The sequence below is a fragment of the Nelusetta ayraudi genome, unplaced genomic scaffold, assembly GCF_046127955.1.
Source record: "Nelusetta ayraudi isolate G7.1 ecotype Tasmania unplaced genomic scaffold, CSIRO-AGI_Nayr_v1 ptg000031l, whole genome shotgun sequence".
In the NCBI taxonomy this organism is placed as follows: domain Eukaryota; kingdom Metazoa; phylum Chordata; class Actinopteri; order Tetraodontiformes; family Monacanthidae; genus Nelusetta; species Nelusetta ayraudi.
In genome coordinates, this window is record NW_027466081.1 from 852,501 (window position 1) to 874,593 (window position 22,093).

The following is a 22,093-nucleotide window of genomic DNA, read 5'->3' on the forward strand; positions in this document are numbered from 1 at the left end:
GGTACCAAAACGGCGCCCCCTACAACCGTGTAGCGGCCAGTGGGGCCGCTCTACAACCGTACCGTGGCGAGGCGAGGCGAGGCGAGGCGGTGCTGTGGGGCCGCGCCCTTAGACTGTGGACGAGAATCTCATGTCCACAGTCTCACCGTCCAATTTGTTCCTCTCCGCCCCCCCCCCACCGCCCTTCAGAGAGACTGCGTGGTAGAAGCCGAAGGTAGAATCTCGTAAGGATGTCAGTAAATATCAGCAAATCACATTAGAGGCCCAAAGACAGCAGCGTCCTCATCTCGTTCCGTAATCTCGGGAAAATGCTGGCGTTTTGCAAAGTGTCGCCAGCGAACAGCTAAATTGGCCGCTGAAAGCCACTTCCCTCGCAGCCGAAGCTGACAAAACAGCATCGTTTCTGGCCTGCAGCTGCCGCAATTACCGTGATTGCCGCGGAGGAAATTCGAGCGCCGACGCCACGTCCTCCCCCGAAGCGGACGCCCGCCTGCGGCCGCACATTTGAAGCGCATCTCCGTTAATGTTTTTCTTGCCTGTTGTCGCCCGTCAACACAGCGCGGATGCCTGAATAGCTGAACCGTCAGTAACTCCCAATCAAGAGAAACAGAAACAAAAAAACAGACAAACGCAGAGCGGCCGAGCGTTGCAATCGTCGATTGCTGTTACAACAACAGGTCGGTTGCCACGGCGATGCCGGCTCAGCGAACGCAGTGGGAGGAGGGAGGGGGGGGGGGGCATCTGTTTCTACATCAGCGAGCCGTGAGTCAGTGCGACGCGCCGGGTCTAGTTTAACCTCACGTCACACGCACGCCAGCGGGTGCGGGCGGTCACGGCAGATCCACACACGAGGAAGAGCAAATCGTTTTTTTTTGCCGAACAACAAACTGCACTGATTCACTTCAAGTGATTCAGGCCCCCAGCTGAACCACCTGGGCTGCAATCACGGTGTAACAGTACCTTTATTTATGGAGCTCTTTTCGAGGTTCTCAAGGACACTTTACGGATGTCAGGTTCAAACGCATTGGAATAAAATTTTGCACTCGAAGAAAATACGTTAAAATATACAAACAAATAAATCACATGCAAATACAAAGTAGTACAAAGTAAAGGGCATTCCTGACTGTCTGGAATCAGATCACAGCATTCCCTTGCTGGAGATTTTGTTTATCTATTTATTTCTTTCTTTGCTATGCTTTTGCTTCTGCTTCAGCATAGATCAGTTGGCGCCGAGCACCGAGGACCATCGACATCCTCGGGCATCCTCGATCACGTACCAGTGAGCTGGCTGACCTACATCTCCAGCCTTTCCCACAGCCACAGCTCTGTTCCGTCCTGCTTAAAGACCACAACCCCCTCTTGACAAGAGCACACACACACACACACTTGAGTGACTTACAGGCCAGCAGCATTTTTTTCACAATCACCTTGAAGGAGGTGGAATCTTTTTTTTTTGTTTTGTTTGTTTCAACGAGCTAAAAAACAGCTAGCTCCAAAAAGTTAGCTTTTTGGAGCTAGCATTCAGTGACTGTTAGCAATCATTTTTTTGGGCTGAGTCTAACATTATATTTCTGTGGTCCTGTGGCTAAAGGCAAAAACAAGAGGATGAAGAGGACAAATGCCACACCATTGTGTCGTTACTACAAAAACTACGAAGTTGAAGGCGTCGCCTTTCCCCTGATGACCTCACATTGGTAAATTAGCCCAAGAGCTGCAGCTGCTATCAGGCACTAGTTTGCTGATAAGGGAAACCATCACTGGCCTATGGATTACAATCTGCTATAGAAAAGCTGATTAGCTATACTGCCCGGTTGAGCGATAGCCATTATTAAACACTGGCTGGGCAAACACCCCGATGTGAGGCCTCTGCTGTCCTTTGCAGCGATGCTTTGTGTAGGAGCGGTCACAGGTGTTGCAGTCCTGCCTTGTGTGACTTGGATATTTTTGAAGAACAGACGCAGGCAGGCACAATATTTACAGAACTTCAACATGTCACAAATGTTTAGAGCTTAAACATCTGAACAGACTCCTAGCTAATCCAAAGCTGCTTACAGTCACAGCACGGGCGATGCTCGCCACAGAAACTTATATTAATTTCTTCTCTCAGGAGTGCACGTTACGACGATGAGGAGGTGATTGTGATGCGGGAGGAGGGACTGGATTTGAACAGGGTGTTTCAAATATGTGGAGAAGCCACAACTTGTTAACAGATCAAATAATAAGTAAAGTGAATTGGCCGTGTGTGAGTTTAATAGAGTTTTAACAAGAAAAAAAAAAATCGATTCATGTAAGAATCGCAATACTTTCCCTGTACGATTCTGGATCAATTCCTAAATTTCAAAAATCAATTTGTATTCACGTTTCCTCTGGCTTGCGTTCACAGCGTCGCAGCGCGCTACACTGTTAAGCTAGCTAGGTAGCGGCGAACGACTCTCGCCGTCAGAACTATGTAGGAAGAACCACTTCGGTCTGCCTGCTTGTCTTCCCGGCCTGAGAGGTCACTCGTCTTTGGCGCCGGGGGTCAATGAGCGAGGCCGCGGGTCCAGTAATCGGTTGATATAGCTTTCTAATAGAAACGGACTCCATGAAACTCAGAAGAAAAAAAAAAATCACGTTTCACAAACTGTACTCCGTTTTGATTGCATCATTTGCCAAATGATCAACACACTACGCACCATCTCATTATTTCAATTGAGAATTGTTTGAATGGAGAGTTGCTCTTGGATTCGAATTGTGACCCCGAGAATCAGAATCCAATCGCTGGACACCCAAATATCTGCATTCCGAGTCGTAACAATGTCATTTGTCTCGTCTGACCAAACACAACCCCTGGGGGTTTCCTTGCATTCAGCGCTTTTCTTCCTCCCAGCATCTTTTCGTCTCAGGACCACACACCCACACACACGCACAAACAAGGACAAACACAAACGGACAAACAAGGAAACAGACACGCCAGGAGGACCAACCAAATACTACCGAGACCCCGGACGAGGGCACGTGGCAGCAGCTGCAAAATCCAATTACGTTAAAAAAAAAATACTACTGCGTTAAGGGAAGCAGTGGTACCGCACAGAGAGATAAGACGATACGGGTAAGGGAATCAAGAGTACAAGGAGTGCGGTGCCTTTTCGCCCATGTTTGCTTTTGCTCGCCTTTTAAGCACTCAGACAAAGGGCAAACCGGATTAGAATAATCCCCGAGGCAAAGATCAGCATCAAGCATGATGGAGAAAAGGCAACTGGCATCCAAGACGCTGGTACTTGAAGTCAAACATGGACTTCTTTGAAAACGAACTCTCTCGTACCCGGTTCAAAATTGACAGACAAGATCTCGCCGTGACGCCACCTGAGGATCAGGTTATATTTCCACAGCAGATTGTGCCGGTCTTTGAAGTCCAACATGAACTAATCCAGTCCTACTGTGGCCTCTTGCACAGATGAAACCTCACGTCTGTGTTAAAGCTTCTCTTACAATGTTAAGTCTGAGACCTGCAGGAAACAGGCCGGCACGCGTGACGCTGGCATACGTACGTTTTTGTAATGCAGCAGGCTCTCATCCTCGTTGACTTTGTACGTTTTGATGCCGTACTCGTGGGCCAATCGCAGAATGCGATTCTGAGTCGGTCCGACGTACGCGCCGCCAAGATCGACCCACTTGGTTTCTTTGTTCTGGGGGGGAAAAAAAGGGGAAAAGACAATTAGAAAATGAGAGTATCGTGAAAAAGTGGCAGGTCGTGTGCTGTTCACAGTGGTGTGTGTGTTAAGCCCTGTTTTCACTTGGTCACTTGTAACTGTTTTGGGGGATTGGATCACGAGAACGGATCTCGCAGCATCTGTTCGCACTTAGCCATTAACATGCGTCTCAAGCGTGCCATTTGTGATGGCATCACCCCCCCCCCCTGCCGAACCTATGCAAATGCAACATGCGTCATTTCCGCTTTTAACCACTGGGGGCAGTAAAGCGCAAAACCACGGCGAGTTTTACATGACAGCGAATAAGAATCAACTTCCTGTTTGCGAACTATATCAAGTCACTGGTTTTAATACTACTGCAGCTCGTATGGATCCGAACGAGGAGTAACGACTGGTGGGACAGAGTGGCGACGACTTCTTTTTCGGATCAACAGTGGCTGGCAAATTTTCGGATGCAACGTCGCACATTTAATCTCATATGTGGGGAAACTGCGACCGCTGCTCCGCTGACAAAATACGCTAATCCGGAATTAATTTTATTAGCATGCCAATAAACGAGTCTAACATAAAATGATTTGTTTTCGCTTCTTGTTTGTAACTTTATAATGACGACGCCTGGAGGTGGGGCGCCGACCAAGTACGTACACGGGAGAGGTGAGTGGAGTAGGCGGTCCTTAATGTGGACTGAGCTCGCATTCTGTTCGCACGTCCGTGACGAATGCGTTTTTATGCGATGCGGTATTCGGATGTCAAAACGGATTTGGACTGTTTGCACTTGGTCATTTCATGCGTTTTTCGTATTCCGATCGGCAAAAAACGCATGAAATGACCAAGTGCAAAGAGGGCCTCAGTGACTTCACACATACTGGTTCTTAACCCGTCTTGTGTTGGATTAAGTGGTGCATGTGAATGTTTGGACCTGAAGATGACTTGTACTTACTTCACTTTATGAGTAATGAATGAATGAATAACAGTTGAATGTTATAATGACATCAGTCCAAGCTAACTTTTCTATAATGCGAGAATGTTGTGTCATCCATCAACATCAACGGTGTTGCTAGCTTTCTTAAGACTTACACAGTTACACTGACATTAGCTTAAGGTGGCACAAACTCAGTCCTCCAACTTTGTGGATTTGACATTACTTGCATATACACAATGTGGTTTCTGCTCTTGGTGTGAATGTAACGTTCGGACGTGACATCTGAGCAGCTTCACAGTCAAAGCTTCGTTCTTACCCGCGCGGTGAAGGTGCGACCGCCAACCCGGTCCCTGGCCTCCAAGACGACGGGGGTCAGTCCGTTGGCTTTTAACAGCTTAGCTGCACTCAGACCTGCACATTTATAGAAATACTCGTTTAAATTAAGGATGTGTTTCACATTATACTGAAATGCAACGGGAGGCAATCGCTGCCACATGGGAAAAGTAAAACTAGGCTCACGTTATGACGTGAAACTTACATGTTATTTTCTGAAACTATCACGTTGTTTCGTGAAGGTTTCAGAATTTTAAATGATTATTTTTACATTACAACGTGAAACTACTACGTTATTATATGATATTATCACATTATAATGTGAAACTATCACGTTATTTTGTGATAGTTTCACGTTAAAATGTGCAAATATCACACTATTTTGTGAACGTTTTTACATGATAATTTTCACCCTTTTACGTGATAATCTTCCACATTTCCCACCAACAAATCAGAAATAAACAACACAAGGTGTTAATAAGGCACTGTGGCTCATTTGCACAATTCGATTAAACTGCACTTTAAGCTTGGCTTGAGATATGGTGAGCTCCTGAACTTATTGAGCACCGTCGGTGACAACAATGTTAGTATGCATACTTTCAGTTGGATTTGGAAATGCATGGGGTTGAACACAAAGTTGAAGAAGGTGAGGAAGTATTGACAGTGGCGAATCCACATTTTGAGCCATGGCGAAGTAGATCAGTGGGTAACATGCCAGTACAGTCAGTTAGCTTGATTCTGCCTGCCGAGGGAATTCACAGCCATGTTGTTAGTGGCTCTGTACGTCCCTCCTAGCTCCAACAGCAACAGGAGTGAGGCACTGGATGAACTTCACCATCACATCAGTGAACAGCAGACAGCCCATCCAGACGCTTTCCTCATCCTGGCCGGGGATTTCAACCACGCTAACCCAAAAAGAGTGTTCCCCAAACTGCATGGACACACTGACTTTCCCACACGAGGGAACAATACCCTGGACAATGTTTACACCACTCAGCGTGGAGCCTACAAAGCCATACCCCTCCCCCACCTTGGAGCCTCAGACCACTCCACTGCCAGCATACACACCTTTGTTAAAGCCACCAAACCAGAAATCAAACAGGTAAGGATGTGGCCAGAGGAGTCCTCAGAGGCACTCCAGGACTGTTTCTCCACCACGGACTGGGGCATGTTCAAACAGGCAGCCACCTATAACAACACAACCGACCTCCAGGAGTACACAGAGACCGTTACCGCCTACATGAGAAAGCGCATCGACGACATCACGGTCACCAAAACCATCTCCGTTCGGGCCAATCAGAAGCCATGGCTGACAGGGGAAGTCCGATGGCTCCTGAGGGCTCGGAACGCCGCCTTCAGAGCTGGGGACGAGGCGGGCCTGAGGACAGCCAGGACACCAGGAGCCTGTCGAGGGGGTTGCAGACCATCACGGACCATAAGCCCACGCTGCAGTCCTGCGACAACTCCACCTCTCTGCTGAACCAGCTGAACGACTTCTTCGCTCACTTTGAGGCCGACAACAACTCCCCGGCACAGAAGACCCCACCTCCTCCCAGCGACCAGGTGTTGACGCTGTCCCCGGACAGCCTGAGGAGGTCTCTCAGAGGGACGAATGCTCTGAAAGCCCCGGGTCCAGACAACATCCCCGGCCGGGTTCTGAGGGACTGTGCTGAGGAACTCACAGATGTCTTCACAGACATCTTTAACACCTCTTTGAGTCAGGCTATTGTCCCCACGTGCCTCAAAACCACCACCATCATACCGGTCCCAAAGAAGTCGTCTCCCTCCTGCTTCAACGACTACCGCCCGGTCGCACTCACTCCCATCCCAATGAAGTGCTTCGAGCGGCTAGTCACGCACCACATCAAGTCCATCCTCCCCTCCACCGTGGACCCTTTTCAGTTCGCGTATTGGTCCAACCGCTCAACCGACGATGCTATCTCCGCTGCCCTCCACTCAATTCTAACCCACTTAGACGAAAAAGACTCATACGTTAGAATGCTGTTCATTGACTACAGCTCAGCATTCAACACGGTCATCCCCCAGCAGCTCATCCATAAACTGGACCAGCTGGGGCTCAACACCTCCATGTGCAACTGGCTGCTGGACTTCCTGACATGGAGACCGCAGGCAGTTCGGGTGGGTAACAACACCTCCGGCACTATCATGCTGAACACAGGGACCCCCCAAAGATGCGTGCTGAGTCCCCTCCTCTTCACTCTGATGACTCGCGATTGCACACCGACATTCAGCTCTAACCTTTTCATTAAGTTTGCGGATGACACAACTGTGGTAGGTCGCATCAGCAACGGTGATGAGACGGCCTACAGGAGCGAAGTGAGTCGTCTGGCCGTATGGTGCAAGGAAAACAATCTCTGTCTGAACGTGGAGAAGACCAAGGATTTCAGGAGAGTGACCACCCAGCATGCCCGTCTATCCATCAACGGTGCTGCAGTGGAGAGGGTGAGCAGCACCAAGTTCCTGGGTGTGCACATCTCCAAAGACCTGTCCGGGAGTACCAACACAGCAAGACTCTGCAGCGCATCGTGGGAGCAGCTGAGAGGAACATTGGTGCCTCTCTCCCTTCCCTTCTGGATATCTACGACACTCTCCTCACCTGCAAAGCCACCAGGATTGTGGGTGACCCCACCTAGACTACGGAGTCTCCGGGCCAAAACCAGCAGGCTGAAGAACAGTTTTTTTCACCAGGCGATCAGGAGGCTCAACGCTCTCCCTGCTCTGCCCTCCCTCCCTCCCTGTCCCCCACACTGACAGACTCTGCCAACTCACCACCCCACCCCACCCCCCTACACACACACACACCTGCTAATTCATTCACTGATGGACTGTTATCCATTGACTGTTGCACTACAAGGACTACCTCACCCTATTTGCACTACACACACTAACTCACCTTAATGTGAATAGTTGTATAGCTTAGTTTAGTTTAGCTTATAGTCTAATTTATTTACCAACAGTGTTGTTCCCTGCCTTGTCTTTTTGTTTCTTTTTGCCTATTGCACCATGGGTCTGAGAGGACTGAAATTTCATTCATGTCATATGTCCAGTATGTATGCCATGTTTGACAATAAAGTTGAGTTGAGTTGAAAAGACCGTCTAGTACAGCGCCTGTGCTTGCCTCGTGTCACTTTGTTGTGCAACTGTTGACTGCTGAGCTGCGTAACAGAGAGACGTTTTGTTTGTTGCATCCTGGAATGGATCCCACTTCACTAGCTTCACTGCCAGTTCATTGCAGGGCCACACAGAGGCCCTGTTTGCACTTCATGTCATGCTTTTTTCGTATTCCGATCGGCAAAAAACACACGAAGTAACCAAGTGCAAACAGTCCAAACCCGTTTTGTCATCCGAATAAAATCGCATTCGTCACGGACGTGCGAACAGAATGCGAGCTCAGTCCACATTAAGGACCGTCTACTCCACTCACCTCTCCCGTGTACGTACTTGGTCGGCGCCCCACCTCCAGGCGTCGTCATTATAAAGTCACAAACAAGAAGCCAAAACAAATCAGTTTTGTTAGACTCTTTTATTAGGATGCTAATAAATTTCATTCCGCATTAGCGTATTTTGTCAGTGGAGCAGCGGCTGCAGTTTCCCCACACATGAGATTAAATGTGCGACGTTGCATCCGAAAAAGAAGTCGTCGCCACTCTGTCCCACCAGTCGTTACTCCTCGTTCGGATCCATACGAGCTGCGGTAGAATTAAAACCAGTGACTTGATATAGTCCGCAAACAGGAAGTTGATTCTTATTCGCTGTCATGTAAAACTCGCCGTGGTTTTGCACTTTACTGCCCCCAGTCGTTAAAAACGGAAATGACGCATGTTGCATTTGCATAGGTTCGGCAGGGGGTGGGGGGTGTGATGCCATCACAAATGGCACGCTTGAGACGCATGTTAATGCAAAGTGCGAACAGATGCTGCGAGATCCGTTCTTGTGATCCAATCCCCCAAAACAGTTACAAGTGACCAAGTGCAAACAGGGCCAGACAGACAGACAACTCACAGACACACCAACGGACAATATAAAGTTCCCTATTTGCCTGACTTTTGGACTGTGTGAAGAGGTCAGGGTAGCCAACGAGACCCCACATAGGCCCAGGGAGAACAGAAAGGCCCCATGACTCGGGACGGCAGTGCAAACCACTGCATCACTGCATTGCAACTTCTGACAAAACACCCCAAAAAATACATCTTCTCTCTATTTCACTGCCATGGTAATTACTGTAAACACACACACGCTCCTGGTATTGTGCTTTGAACATAATACCTGTTTGTTTTGCATAAATTGGATCAATTCAAAGCCATGATCATTTTAAGGAAGAAAGCTCAGCTTTCCCCTTTATTCTTCATTTCCTTATTCTGAAAGCCAATGGTTAAAAAGTCAGAGATGGGAGGAAATTGTAACATGATTAGGTTTAATTTAGCCATCTCTTATAAAATGAAGTATGATGATCAAAGCCAGAATTTTATCTTGTCTTTGAACATGTCTAGTTGTTTTCCTTTTCAACAATGCTCCATTTGTAAGGCTTGTGCATTTGTGGGATGACCAGGACGTCTGGAAAGTGGAGGCTGGGATCCTTTGAAAAACACTGTTGTGGTTATGCTGCCTCTGGCACCGACTCTCTATCATGTTGTTTGGAAATTCAACTCTACCTCTAACAAGGAACAAACATTAAACAAATGTAACACCATAAGGAGCTTCAGTCGCAGATGAAGAAAAAAAACATAGACCATTTTGGTGACATGTTTCTGTGACCGTTAGCAGCCCACTCAATTTTCTCTATTCAATTCTGGTTCATGCCGTCAATCAAAATGAGACACACAGTACCTGCAACGTCAAGCAAGTTTTTAAAGCCTCAAACTGTTTTTGCAGTTACTAATAGGGATACATGTAGTTGGGATTTTGTCCACAGCAATGGTGGTGTGCTACTTATTAGTACTCTTACCAGTACTACTGTATGTAATTTACTTTAAAAAGTCAAGGTGAGAAAATATGTGAAAATTAAAAATGTCTTGCAACGCCATCAAAGAAGTCAGAGCAGAGAAGTTTTCTAAACACCTGCATTTTAAGCCCTGAGCGAGTTAAGCACTGTATATCAGCTGTCCTAAAATTGATGCAGTATTCGCCTTTGTTAGTAATTGTGAACGTAATGATTCGTACTTGCCATGACTCAAACATGACGGCAGAAGGTTGCACTGAAAGAGGGCATATTACTGGTACAATGAGGAGCCAGTGTCTCCAACAAAACACTGGTTCTTGGTACGCATCTCTTTTTTTTTTCTTTAGTAGATGCACATTGACCACTATTAGATGTAGTAGTAGTAGTTGTGGTAGTAGTAGTAGTATAAGTGATAGTAGTGGTAGTGGTACTAATAGTAGTAGTAGTGGTGGTAGTAATGGTAGTAGTAGTAGTAGTGGTAGTAGGAGTAGTGGTAGTAGTAGTAGTAGTAGTGGTGGTAGTAGTAGTAGTAGTAGTGGTGGTGGTAGTAGTGGTAGTAGGAGTAGTGGTAGTAGTAGTAGCAGTAGTGATGGTAGTAGTAGTAGTAGTAGTAGTAGTAGTGGTGGTGGTAGTAGTAGTAGTAGTAGTGGTGGTGGTGTTAGGAGTAGTGGTAGTAGTAGTAGTTGTAGTCTCGTAGTAGTTGTGGTAGTAGTGGTAGTAGGAGTAGTGGTAGTAGTGGTGGTAGTAGTAGTAGTAGTAGTAGTAGTAGTAGTAGTGGTGGTAGCAGTAGTAGTAGTAGTAGTGGTGGTGGTAGTAGTAGTAGTAGTAGTAGCAGTAGTGGTAGTAGTAGCAGTAGTGGTAGTAGTAGTAGTTGTGGTAGTAGTAGTAGTAGATGTTTGAGCAGACATGCTCTTTCAATAAAGTTGGGATTTAAGAAGTAATGGGATAAATCCATACAAGCACAATCTAATGGCTAATGGAAGGTTATTTTTTGAAATTCAATATAGTTGCGAGATGGCTTATAAAAGAGATGGCTAAAAGCTATAAATTTAGCTTTTAGCTGTAAACTTCTTGGAGCTGGTGCGTGACACTGTCCAACAGGGCTCAATTTCCCCTAATCGCTCATTAGCCCCAACAGCCAGATGATGCTAGACAGTGGACTCACTAACAGCAGTAACAGCATTCTGTAGTAAAAAAAAAAACACACAGGAGGACTGTTAGTATATGTTCGAATTAACATCTTGGGCTAAACAACATTGCAGCATCTCATTGTTCATGTAAATTTCTATTTATTTTGTTGTTTATTTATACTATGTTTGGATGGAGCCAATAGATCTGGGTCTGAATTACACGCGACTGATTTATACTGCAAATGAAGACGATATACAATTTTAGGCCATTCATATTCTCTTTTACACGACATTTTAAGAATTAAAAAAAAAAAAAAATATCTGTTGTTATAGATTAAACAGGAAAATATAGTCTCACGGACATGCAGGCCAAAAGTTTCCTCCATGTCGGGCAGCAAGATGTTTTAACCTGAAGTAATTTTCTTTTCTTGTTTTTAACAAAAGCAAACTGTCAGCAATTCATGGAATTTATTACAGAAGTGATCGTAAATGCAGTCCAATGGACACAAATGCTTCATTCTTTGGAAGGCACAGACGGTGTGTATAAATGTAATCATCCAATGAAACATTAAAAGGCTCTTTACTTTGCCCTCTGGGACGGGACAAGTTTTTCTGAGTCAACAGCTGTGTAAACTCTCAGTAAACACTTGCTTTCTGTTCTCTTGACTCCCCACCACTTCTCCTCTCTGTTCCTCAAAAGAAACCTCAGGCTCTACTTGGCCTGATTTTGCTCTCTTGACATAAAATGATTTGTCTCCCGTCTTCTTCTTTTTTTACGATAAAAATCTACAACTTTAACCCTGCTGTACGTCAAGTTTATTTTACAAGGGCGGGCTGCTGCTGCTGCAAAAAAAAGCTGTGTAGTCATTATGTAACATGGCTTCAGTAGGTTATGAAATCACTTTATGTCCATCCCACTCAGGTTGGCATTCCTTTACATCAGGAGCCAAATCTTCTGAGTTACTGACTCGACCTTGCAGGCTTGGAACCAAACTTAAGCCCAAACTTGTCGCTCCACTAAGATCATAAATTAATAAAGAATGAATAAAGAGTTTTTGCTGTTGCTGTTTTTTTTTAAAACATCGATCACTAAGTACACTGAGAGTGTACCAGAGTGACGCTGATCCTAAATCGGCCGCACCACCAACTTGAGCGTGCACATAATCACAAGGCCGATTGAAATTGAATCATTCAGTAGTAAATATCTACTAACAACACTTCTATGGTATTGATGGTAGATAGACTCATAGAATAAGGGTGGGCAAACTTTTTGACTCATCGGCCACATGGAAATCTGAAACGTGGATGGAGTTTTCCGGTGACCCGCCTCATAGGTGGGAAAAAAATATATATAATGGGATATGTAGAAAACAGGTGCTTCAATGTCAATTGAAAATATCTGTCGGATGGTAAAGGTTAACGGGCCACATGTGGCCCCCGGGCCGTAGTTTGCCCATGCCTGCTATGGAACAAGTTTGCACATTTCAATGTATGTGTATGTGTTCTTGGGTTACCCCCACCCCCAAATAGGCTCCAATTGTTGCCGAGTGAAAAATACCCAAATAAAGTGTTCTTGTGTCTGTGTGCGATTCATCTGTCTGAAGTGCTGAAGGCGCGGTTGTTGGAAAACAAAAACACATTTCAACTTTTACCGAGCAAAACAAATTCCTTTCCAGACATTCTCTTCGAATGAGACCGCGGTGGCCTTCTGAAAGTGCCTGTGCATGACATTTCATCCCTGTGCGAGTGTCCAAAGTGTTCTTTCATTTGGGGGCTGGGAAGGAAAATCCATTAAGAGCTAAGTGACAAGTGAGCCACTTGAGTCAGGGCCCTGAAGGGGTCGTATTGATCGAGAGGAGGAGACGTTCGACGACAAATTGCAATTACATTTACCGCCTACCCCCCCCCAACGACTTCCCCCAGCATGCAGACACTGCATGTTGATGTTGAAACGTCTGCTGGTTTTCCGCTATGTCACCATTTCTTGTCTTCTGTTTCTTTTATCGTAATCTGCGACAACTCCATTCAGTCCTGATTCAAGTTGGCACAGCAGCTTCTGTTGGTATGCTTGACCATCTGGACCAAGTGATGTACATTTAGCGTGATAATTCTCTTGCCATTCAAGCGCACAAGGCTATGGTGGGTGTCCTTCTAGCCACTTTATGGTTTTCGGTTGCATTCTGGCACCGCTTACTGTCGTTACTGAAAGAGGAGCTTTCGAAACTAACGGAAGGAAAAGAAACTTTAGAGGGTACTTAGTACATACAAAGTGGATTATGTTGGTTCACAGTCAATTAAGATATTAGTTGGTATCTTTTTTTTTTTTTTTTTTTTTTTTTAATCTGCTGAAATTACAAAACATTTATTGAAACTAAAAGGTTCAATTGTCAAATTTTAAATGAGACACTTGGTAGTACAAAGACAAATAGATACACCATATACTATAGAGACTGCTTTCAATGTAGTTGCAAATGGACCTTTGACTTTACTTTTCTATTGACCCTGGATGGGTGTTAGAGGTATTGTATCTCAGAGCAGCCACTGTGCCACTGTGCTTGGCTCATCTGAATCATGTTGGCCTCAGATCTGGTTATTGTGGTAATTCACAAAATTAAAAGAATCTGTCTACTGCATGTTTTATAGTTGCCATTAGTAAACACGATGACACAGCATTCAGTAGACAGATTATTTCATTTTATCCATGCTTTTATGTTGCAAAACACGCGATTGTGACAGTACCATTCAAATGCTGCAGCACAAGTTGCGAGACCGGACCAGACCAGACAGAGCGCAATGTTTATTCCAAGCCTTTCCTGTCCACAGCGGGTGAGACTGTGCAGAGTTCAGCCTCGGCGTCTCGCTCTTCGCTGAGAGAAGTGAAAATAGAGGCTTCTGTGACGCTCGAGCCAGACTGCTTGGCACCGCAACCATACAATGTTGTAACGCCTTACCTCACCTTCCTTTCTCATTCTGATGCTCATGTGCAACTGCTTGACCATGTAGGCAAGCCCTAAATACATTGCCTTGCTGCCGTATGGTAAGTATTATCTGTAAGGGTTATCTGTACTTATACTCAGAGGCAAGGTATTTTGTATCCCATATGACAAACCATTTCAGTTTGAATGTGTCCCATTCATAGGTTGCATTGTTTGACAAATGTATTGATCAGTGTCCAAAAAGCTCATAAGGGCTGGGCACCAATCATGGTGTTGACACTTAATCCAAATAGATAAATAAATAAATGAATACAATATATGTATACGAATATATGTTATGAAATTTAGGCATTTTAAGGGCTATGAACCGGTTAACGTCATTGCTGAAACAGCCCGCAGGATTGTGATTGTTGCCTTGCGCTGTCCACTGATGAGGACTTCTTGTAACTTTGAAAACACTTTTGTCCTTCCAGTCGCCGGCTGTTTCACTGATCCCCTGCTTGTCTCCTCTCACAATCACATTGTTTTCTGTGAAATCCAGCCAATCAGATAGTGTTGTGGGTGGGATGCTAAATGAGGCAGGACGCTGAGTTGCAAACACATAGCTGCGGGAGGAGGAGGAGGAGGAGCCAATGCCAAGACTAGTTTTTCCTGGTTTTCCCCATGTGAATACAGCCAAAGTTCAAATATCAGGTCTGATAGTTGGCCTGGCAGGCAGATAGTTGGTGGACCTCTCGTCGATGTGCATAAATGATAGTATATACTGTAGATGTTGATTCATCTTGTAAACTGTCTGGAATGCAGAGGAGTCTGCAATCACATTTTACAAGACACATCAACCAAGGTAAATACACAGTATAGTGTAGTTGGCAGATTCACATGTTTTATGAATTTCCCTCAAGATCTCTTCCCTGCTGTGTGATAGATTATTATCTGGAATTTTGCAGGACTCAATGGCAAATATTGCACTAATGGTTTATTAAACCTTGCTTATCATTGCCTCTGCACAATTGACTTCCTTTTTCACGTCTGCTCTTGGATATAGATTCACTTGACTGTTGTTTTTAGTGCTGCAACAGGGTATTTTCCCAATTGGCATCAACAAAGTACACCTATTCTATTCTATTCTATTCTATTCACAGACATTAAGATAAGGCCGTCCCTTTTATAGCAATTAGACAGTCCATCAGTTAGGACTAAACAAACAATCAAAAGGAAATTGGAAAGATTCCAACAGCAATAATCATAATATTTTATGAGTTGTGGAATTAATTGATCATGTCCAAAAGAAACTGCATTGCTCCACAGTGAAGGTGAACCGCAACTGAGATAAGCACGGGAGACGCCCACGCTGTTCAAAACAAACGTTGCATGAAAGCGAATGATTCCCACGGCCCAAAATGCACCAAGTCCAGTTTCATCAGGCGGCTCTCTAAATACAGGGGGCAAATGGAAGGAGACTACTGCTGTCAAATTTACAATTTAAAAAGAGGGTCTGTGGGAGACGGCCCGGTCAGGCCGGCCCTGATGTGCTGCCAAGTTCTCTTGGACTGGACGGCACTTGGCTCCGCTCACTTTTGTTCTTTCAGCACCTCCCCTCTGTCTGCCACCTCCACTTCCCTGTTTACTTTTCTTTGCTCTGCCGAGCAAATATCACCTCCCGAGTTCTCAGGCTTTCTTCTTTTCCTTCCTTCCTTCCTTCCTTCCTTCCTTCTTTCCTTCCTTCCTTCCTTTCATCTACCACCTTTTGACTCATTTCATTTTCGCACCCCGACAGAAAAAAAAAACAGAGGGACGCGGCGCACCCTCCCCGCCGCTGATTTGATAACGGGGCTGTCACAAGTATTCGTTTCTCAACAAGCGGCTGCCGCCCCTTGGGGGGTCCGCGGAGATGTCAGCGGGTGAGTGACGGGCAGGAAGATGGCTGGTACATTGGATGGAAGACTAATGCGGAGAGAGAGAGAGAGAGAGAGAGAGAGAGAGAGAGAGAGAGAGAGAGAGAGAGAGAGAGAGAGAGAGAGAAGGAGGGAGGGAGATTTCAGGGAAAAACAATCGAGCGGTGAGGGAGGGTGGAAGGGGAGGAGGAAAGACCATCGCCACCCGTTTCATCTGTCCTTTGGTCAGACAGTTATTGTTACATGTGGGTCTCGTTGCGGCCCAGTAAAAGGGCAGCATTCTAAACAAATGGTGTAATTGTGGGACCCTAATGTGAGACGAGAGAGGGAAAAGGGGCAGAGACAGAGGAAACCAGCAGAAGTCCGGCGGCCGCTCTTTATTGGGTTTGCTTCTTCTCTGTGGCGTTCGTTTCCCCCCCCCCCCCCCCTGATTTGTATTTGAACTGACAGTGACCTAAATTCTTCACTCCCTTGTCTGACTGAGTGACAAATGCGAAGGCCGGCGAGCCGCTTGAAGGGCCATTTCACGTGTGCTGCCTCGTAAACAAACTTCCAGGCAGGCGCAAGTCGACAGTCTTTCGAAGGTTCCGTGGTTAATAATTAAGGCAAAAGGGAAACGGAGGGGGAATCTGGGCACCAAATGCCCTTTAGACTTCATTCTTTGATACCACATAATAGATATACAACGTGATGACCGGATTTAAACCATCAGGTTTTGGCGAGAAAACAAACTTGAGCATGAGGCCAATCCACAGTTGAGTTGTGATTTTCAAACCACACCCGTAGGGTCGATGTGTGAGGATTTATCAGCGCAAGCGTTGATCCTCTTAGTCGTTCATAAATCGTGCACCTGTCCGGCACTATCTGTCCTATCAGTGCCTCGCACTATGCAAGAGCATGTTCTCAGGGCGATAACTTTTGCACTACTTCGGTCGAGCGTTTTATTTCCACTCGTCGTTTTATCTCGTTGCTGATGCAAGTGACTGTTTTACAATGCAATTTTCTGACACGACTCTACCACAAGGATAACGACTAATGAAGGTCCAGTGTGTGAAATTTTTTGAGGGAGCCCGCCTTGGCAGTGCGTTTTGTACTTCCCACAATCAGACGGGCTTCCTTAAAAAATGCCGGCGCAAGATGGCAGCTAACAAGGAGCAAGACCTTTATTGCTCTATGTGTATTCTCATATGGATGAAAACCGTTCTAAGGGTAGGAAAACCAAATGACATTTAATGTACTGCGAGTAAACACTTTTATTAATGTATTTATGGTCAGTATGTTAAGCTTTTACCAATCTAAATATCATGAGTCAAGCCCAATTTTACACACTGGACCTTTAAAAGAAAAAAAACAACCTCACTTTGATTTTAAAAAGAATCCTGATGTAAGATATTGAAAGGTCGTGGGGGGAAGGGAATTCCTGGCTGCTTGAATAACATCTAATATTAGCAACAATGCCAAATAGCAACCACCAGCAATGCCCATGCTGTGCCGACCCTCACTCAAAACTTCAGAATCTCGATGATTAACTGGTCTGTGTTATCAAGTCCACATCGGAAACAAATTGCGGCTGGAGCGAAAGAGCAACAGATTTGTGTAATTCGTGCAGCCTCCTTCCTCTCCAGCTGCCTCTGACCTGAGGTATGATCCCTGTAACCGCACATGACAGCGCACAGTAATCAACACAGGGTTGAATTAGTGCATGGAGCTCACATGGTCGAGACGAAGGAAAAAGATAAGAGGTGAGAGAAAAGGTAGACATCAGGGAAAGCACTTTACAAGGAGGAAACCCTGAGGGAAGTGCTGCAAATGGATGTATAATCATTGTTCTTTGCAATGAAGCATTTTTTTTTTTTATCTGTACCTTTCCTTCCTAGGTAGGGAAACGGGAGATGGATACAAGACATCAAATCCATTAAAAACTAGGGCTCTCAGTCAAAAATTTTAATCATGATTAATCGCATAGCGCCCCGAGTTAACTCAAATCAATTGCAAACTGTTCAGCAACAGCAAAAACCCGCTCCCGTTCAGGCAGGTGTAAACCCCGCCTACAGCAAACTATGAAGCCTTACGATTTACTATCGTGTTTGACTGTTGCCTTACTATTGTCCAGCGGTCAAGGTCCTCCCCTGTAAATCCTAGACAGCGTTGCGTGTGGGAATCCTTGCAGATAGTCAGCTTGTGAAATACTCAGACCAGCCCATCTCGCATCAACAGCCGTGCCACATTCACGGTCACCTGAATCCCCTTGCTTGCCCGTTCTGTTCTCACTCACTTTGACCTTCAGCAAGCCTTCTTCGCCACATTCGTACGCTGCAATGCACTGAGATGCTTCCGAGTGATTGGCTGCTTTGCCATTTGTCTTAACAAGCATGTGAATATTGTGCTTGTTCGCTTGAATATTGCTTGAATATTTTGACTAGTAGCAGTTTAGACATATCGGATATAAGTTTGTTATCCCAGGTTTTGCAAATTTCACTATGTCAAGGATTAAACCTTTTTTAGTCGTATGCCTATGCAAGCTTCACACGTATTTGTTTAGCAAACCCAGGCCCTGGTTTTCATTCGCTGTACCACATGTTTACACTGGTAGTTATTATTATTCTAAACTGACATGGCTTTGAGCCATACATGACTTATTTTTCCAACACGCTCTTGATGTTAACATTTGAAACAACAAGCACGACCAGGAAAGTTTCGAGAAATTCATAACTCTTGAAGTTCGAACGAGATACAACTTCAAAACTACAACCAACCAAAATTTCAAAATAATCTCATAACATTATCCTATCATTGCTGAAACACTGAACACCTGGATTATTTTATTTTTGTAAGGGTTATTATGCACGTCATGGAAATTTTTAAAGTAGTTCATTGTAATTTGCCTATGCATGTTTGCAAAAGAGGTTCAATGAACCTAGGACGGGATAGAAGGCGGGTTTTTAGTCTAGCATGGGAAAAGACTGCAGCTGGATGTAAAACACAAGGATTGTTGCAATGGCCTCTACTTCGCAAGATTTAAATGCTAAATTGTTATGAGTAAATACATTTTATTTTGCAAGTCTGTGATTTTCCCGTGAAGAATTATTAAAGTATATTTCTCGCTCTCTAATTCTTGGATGTAGTGAAAAGGGTCAGAACATGGTTCAATGCAAAAAAAAAAGAAAAAGAAAAAAAAGACTGAATCTTGATAAAAAACCAATTTCATTATTAGAGAAAAATGGATTGCACAATCAACTGACACTGGTGGGACTGTAAGTCATCTCGGAATAATAAAAGTGTTGTAGTGGACGAGGATTTGTACTGGAAATCACATATGAAGTGTACAAAGGTATAACTACATCAAGAACATTGTAATGCTACACACAGTATTGTGTATTACAGTTTCTTGACGGCAAAGCATTTGCACCTTCTACCATTTGTGACATAGTGCATTGCAAATTGGGGTAGTGTTTGTAATACATATATTCAAACCCATGTATCTAGCACAAAAAAAAGAGCAGTAAGAACAAGAAGCAGAAACAATATAGAGCCCCCCCAACCCCCCCAAAAAAACATTATTCCTGCAACTTAAGTTATCAAGATTTCACAAAATAATTGTATGGACAACAAAATGACGGTCAGAGATGATAAAAAAATGTTATCATACAACTTTCAGGTTCCAACTTATCGAGCAAACAGAATCGTCAGATATTAAAGATTCCACTCAGTAACCATATTCAAAATGAAAATAAAAGACATTATTACGATCAATACATGTATGAGGAGGTGTGAGGTTGGAAACCACACTCAATGTTAAAAGTGATTGTCTTGCAAATGATGTCATTTAAATTGCGCCAGTTGTTTGGTTTTTTTTTTAACTTGTCTATTTGTCTATCAGCAGTCTATTTGCTTTGTTTAACTGCTAACCAGGCAGCTGTAAATAGACACAAGCTTCTCTCTGCTCTATCTCATTCATGTATTGTTTATCTTAAAAGAAGAATTAATATTTCATCAATGAATAAAAGCACAAATGTGAAACGATTCCTGCACGCAGCTCTCAGTCTTGTGAAAGCATTTATTTGAATAGGCAGCATGGGTTGGTCCTCAGACTTCTGTGCAAAGTCTTTCCTCTTTTCACTTGCAGTGGACCACCCTGCGCACACCTGCTCAAGACAGGAGCCAGCTTTTCTTCTTTCTTTCTTTTTTTTTTTGATCAATGAATTGAAGAAAGAAAGAAAGAAAGAAAGAAAAAGAAAGAAAGAAGTATGGTCAGTGTTTGGGAGACCCCTTATTCCAGGAATGACGCCTCGGTCATCTTCCCACTAAGAAAGTGTTAAGGGCAAGCGAGGGCAAGCAGCTGCAGAACCACTGGCCCCCTCTCCCAGAACACAAGCCTCCCTTCCCTTTCCGCCACCGACACTGTCGCTGTCACTGGCAAATACCAATCGCGGCCTATCTAAAGTCGGCACAAAAAAAGGGGGGGGGAAAAAGGAAAGAAAGAAAAAAAGAGAACTAAATAAATCAATTTCGTGGGGACGTGCGCGCCGTGCAAATACAACCAGTGATCCTTTCATAGTCTGCGACCCCTTCCGCTACCGCCGCTATTATGTAATCCCAGTGTGGTGGCGGCGGCTGATTAGCTCTCACCGCTGCGGCGATACAGCGGTGGATGTGCGGAAAGGGAGCCGACGGCAGAGGAGCGGGACTCGGGATGAAGAGACAAGGAGGAGGAGGAGGACCACCAAGCGATTCGTTTCCTCGCGGCGAATCGCCCCCACCCCCGTGCAACAGTTGTCTGGTGCGCGGATCTCATCCGCTTCTTCGCGAAACGCCGCGCATCGCGCACGGGCATGCATCTCGGTGTGCTCAAGGGGGGGGGGGGGGTCGGGGGGTTAGTGGGGGTGTTGCCGGTGTCAGTGCTGGCGAAATGCGCCTACCTGATATTCCGCCGCCGACCACTATCACGTCGAAGGTGTTGTCGGGTGCCGTCATGGTTGCTTGTGTGTCCGCTGTGTGCCTGCCTGCCTGCCTGCCTGCCTGCCTGCCGCTGTTGACGTCCGTGTCCGCTGGCCACTGAACGCAGCGCTCCCCACATTCAAGTAGGCGGCCGGCCGAGGCTGTGTCCCCCGCAGGCCCCGCCCACCGATAGATAGTAGAGCTGCGGATGGGTCTGTGCTCGAGGAGAGGAGAGGCGGGGTGGGGTGGGGGTGTGTGTGTGTGTGTGTGTGTGTGTGAGGGGGGGGGGGGGGGGGGGGGGGCACCTACCTGTGCTCCTGCTGCGGCTTTCTCCTGCTTGACCCTCCCCTGACACCCCTGACCCCCTAGGTCCCTAGGGGGAGCCTTAGGGGGCTTAATTCCTCAACCACGATGACCCCCCCTACGACCCGAATCCACCCAATGTTGCTGCTCGTTTGTTTCTTTGATTTTTATTTATTTATTTATTTATTTATTTTTATTTTTTTTTTAAATAAGCCTTTCGCATTTTTTCTTCATATCGCTTTAATTTTTCTCAATTCAAACGTGTGTGCTGTCTATTTTTGTCTCTCAACGTCTTTTACAAATTCAATTTGATCAGTAAAAGCACAAACTGATAAAAAAATAATAATAATAATAATAAAAGAAAAGAAATTCCTTCAAGTCATTCCTTCAAACCAAAACTGGTTTGCACAGAAACATGTCAATATGCTCAGTAAATAAGCCTGAAACCATGGAAAACAAAAGCATATCATCTTGTAAATTCTTACATTGAGTTTCAACTAACATTTTTTTCTCTCATTGAAATCACCCATAAAATTGTATTTCCATTTGGTCATGATGGTTCTGTAAAGGAAGTCAAATCTCAGTTCAATAAAGTAGTCACACATTTCAACAAATAGAAGTAATCAGCTTTGAGTGCTCATGGATTTTAGTTGTATAACTTTCCAGCAAGATTAAACTCCTGTATACCTGAATAAACACGACTATAAGGCAGTGCCTATTACATAAGCTAATAGGGGAACAGGCAAAAGCTTAAATAGACCACTACTGAAAACATTAAGCAAATATTAAAATAAAATAACTTGCTCTGCTGTAAAGTGACTGATGATGAAATGCATTTGATGATTTGAAGTATTGTACCGAAGTATGCTTATGTTTTTGTGTGTTTGATGTTATTGTGCTTTGAGTATTTACATTTAAGAGAACTTTATAGTTCTGCTCCACAACAATTCAGGGGGAAATATTGCACTCACGACTCCGCTGCAT

General features: G+C 44.9%; 1 protein-coding gene across 1 annotated transcript in view; it reads right to left on the minus strand.

Moving 5' to 3' along the window:
• The window catches only part of mao (monoamine oxidase), a 35,576-nt gene extending 14,642 nt beyond the window's left edge, over positions 1-20,934 (minus strand). Inside the window, exons 1-3 of the mRNA XM_076030755.1 lie at positions 20,788-20,934; positions 4,931-5,025; positions 3,531-3,668 (exon numbers count right to left, since the gene is read on the minus strand). Coding sequence (XP_075886870.1) covers positions 3,531-3,668; positions 4,931-5,025; positions 20,788-20,842 — 288 coding nt within the window. The 5' untranslated portion in view covers positions 20,843-20,934. The remainder of the gene's footprint in view (positions 1-3,530; positions 3,669-4,930; positions 5,026-20,787) is intronic.
• Positions 20,935-22,093: the final 1,159 nt, after the last annotated feature.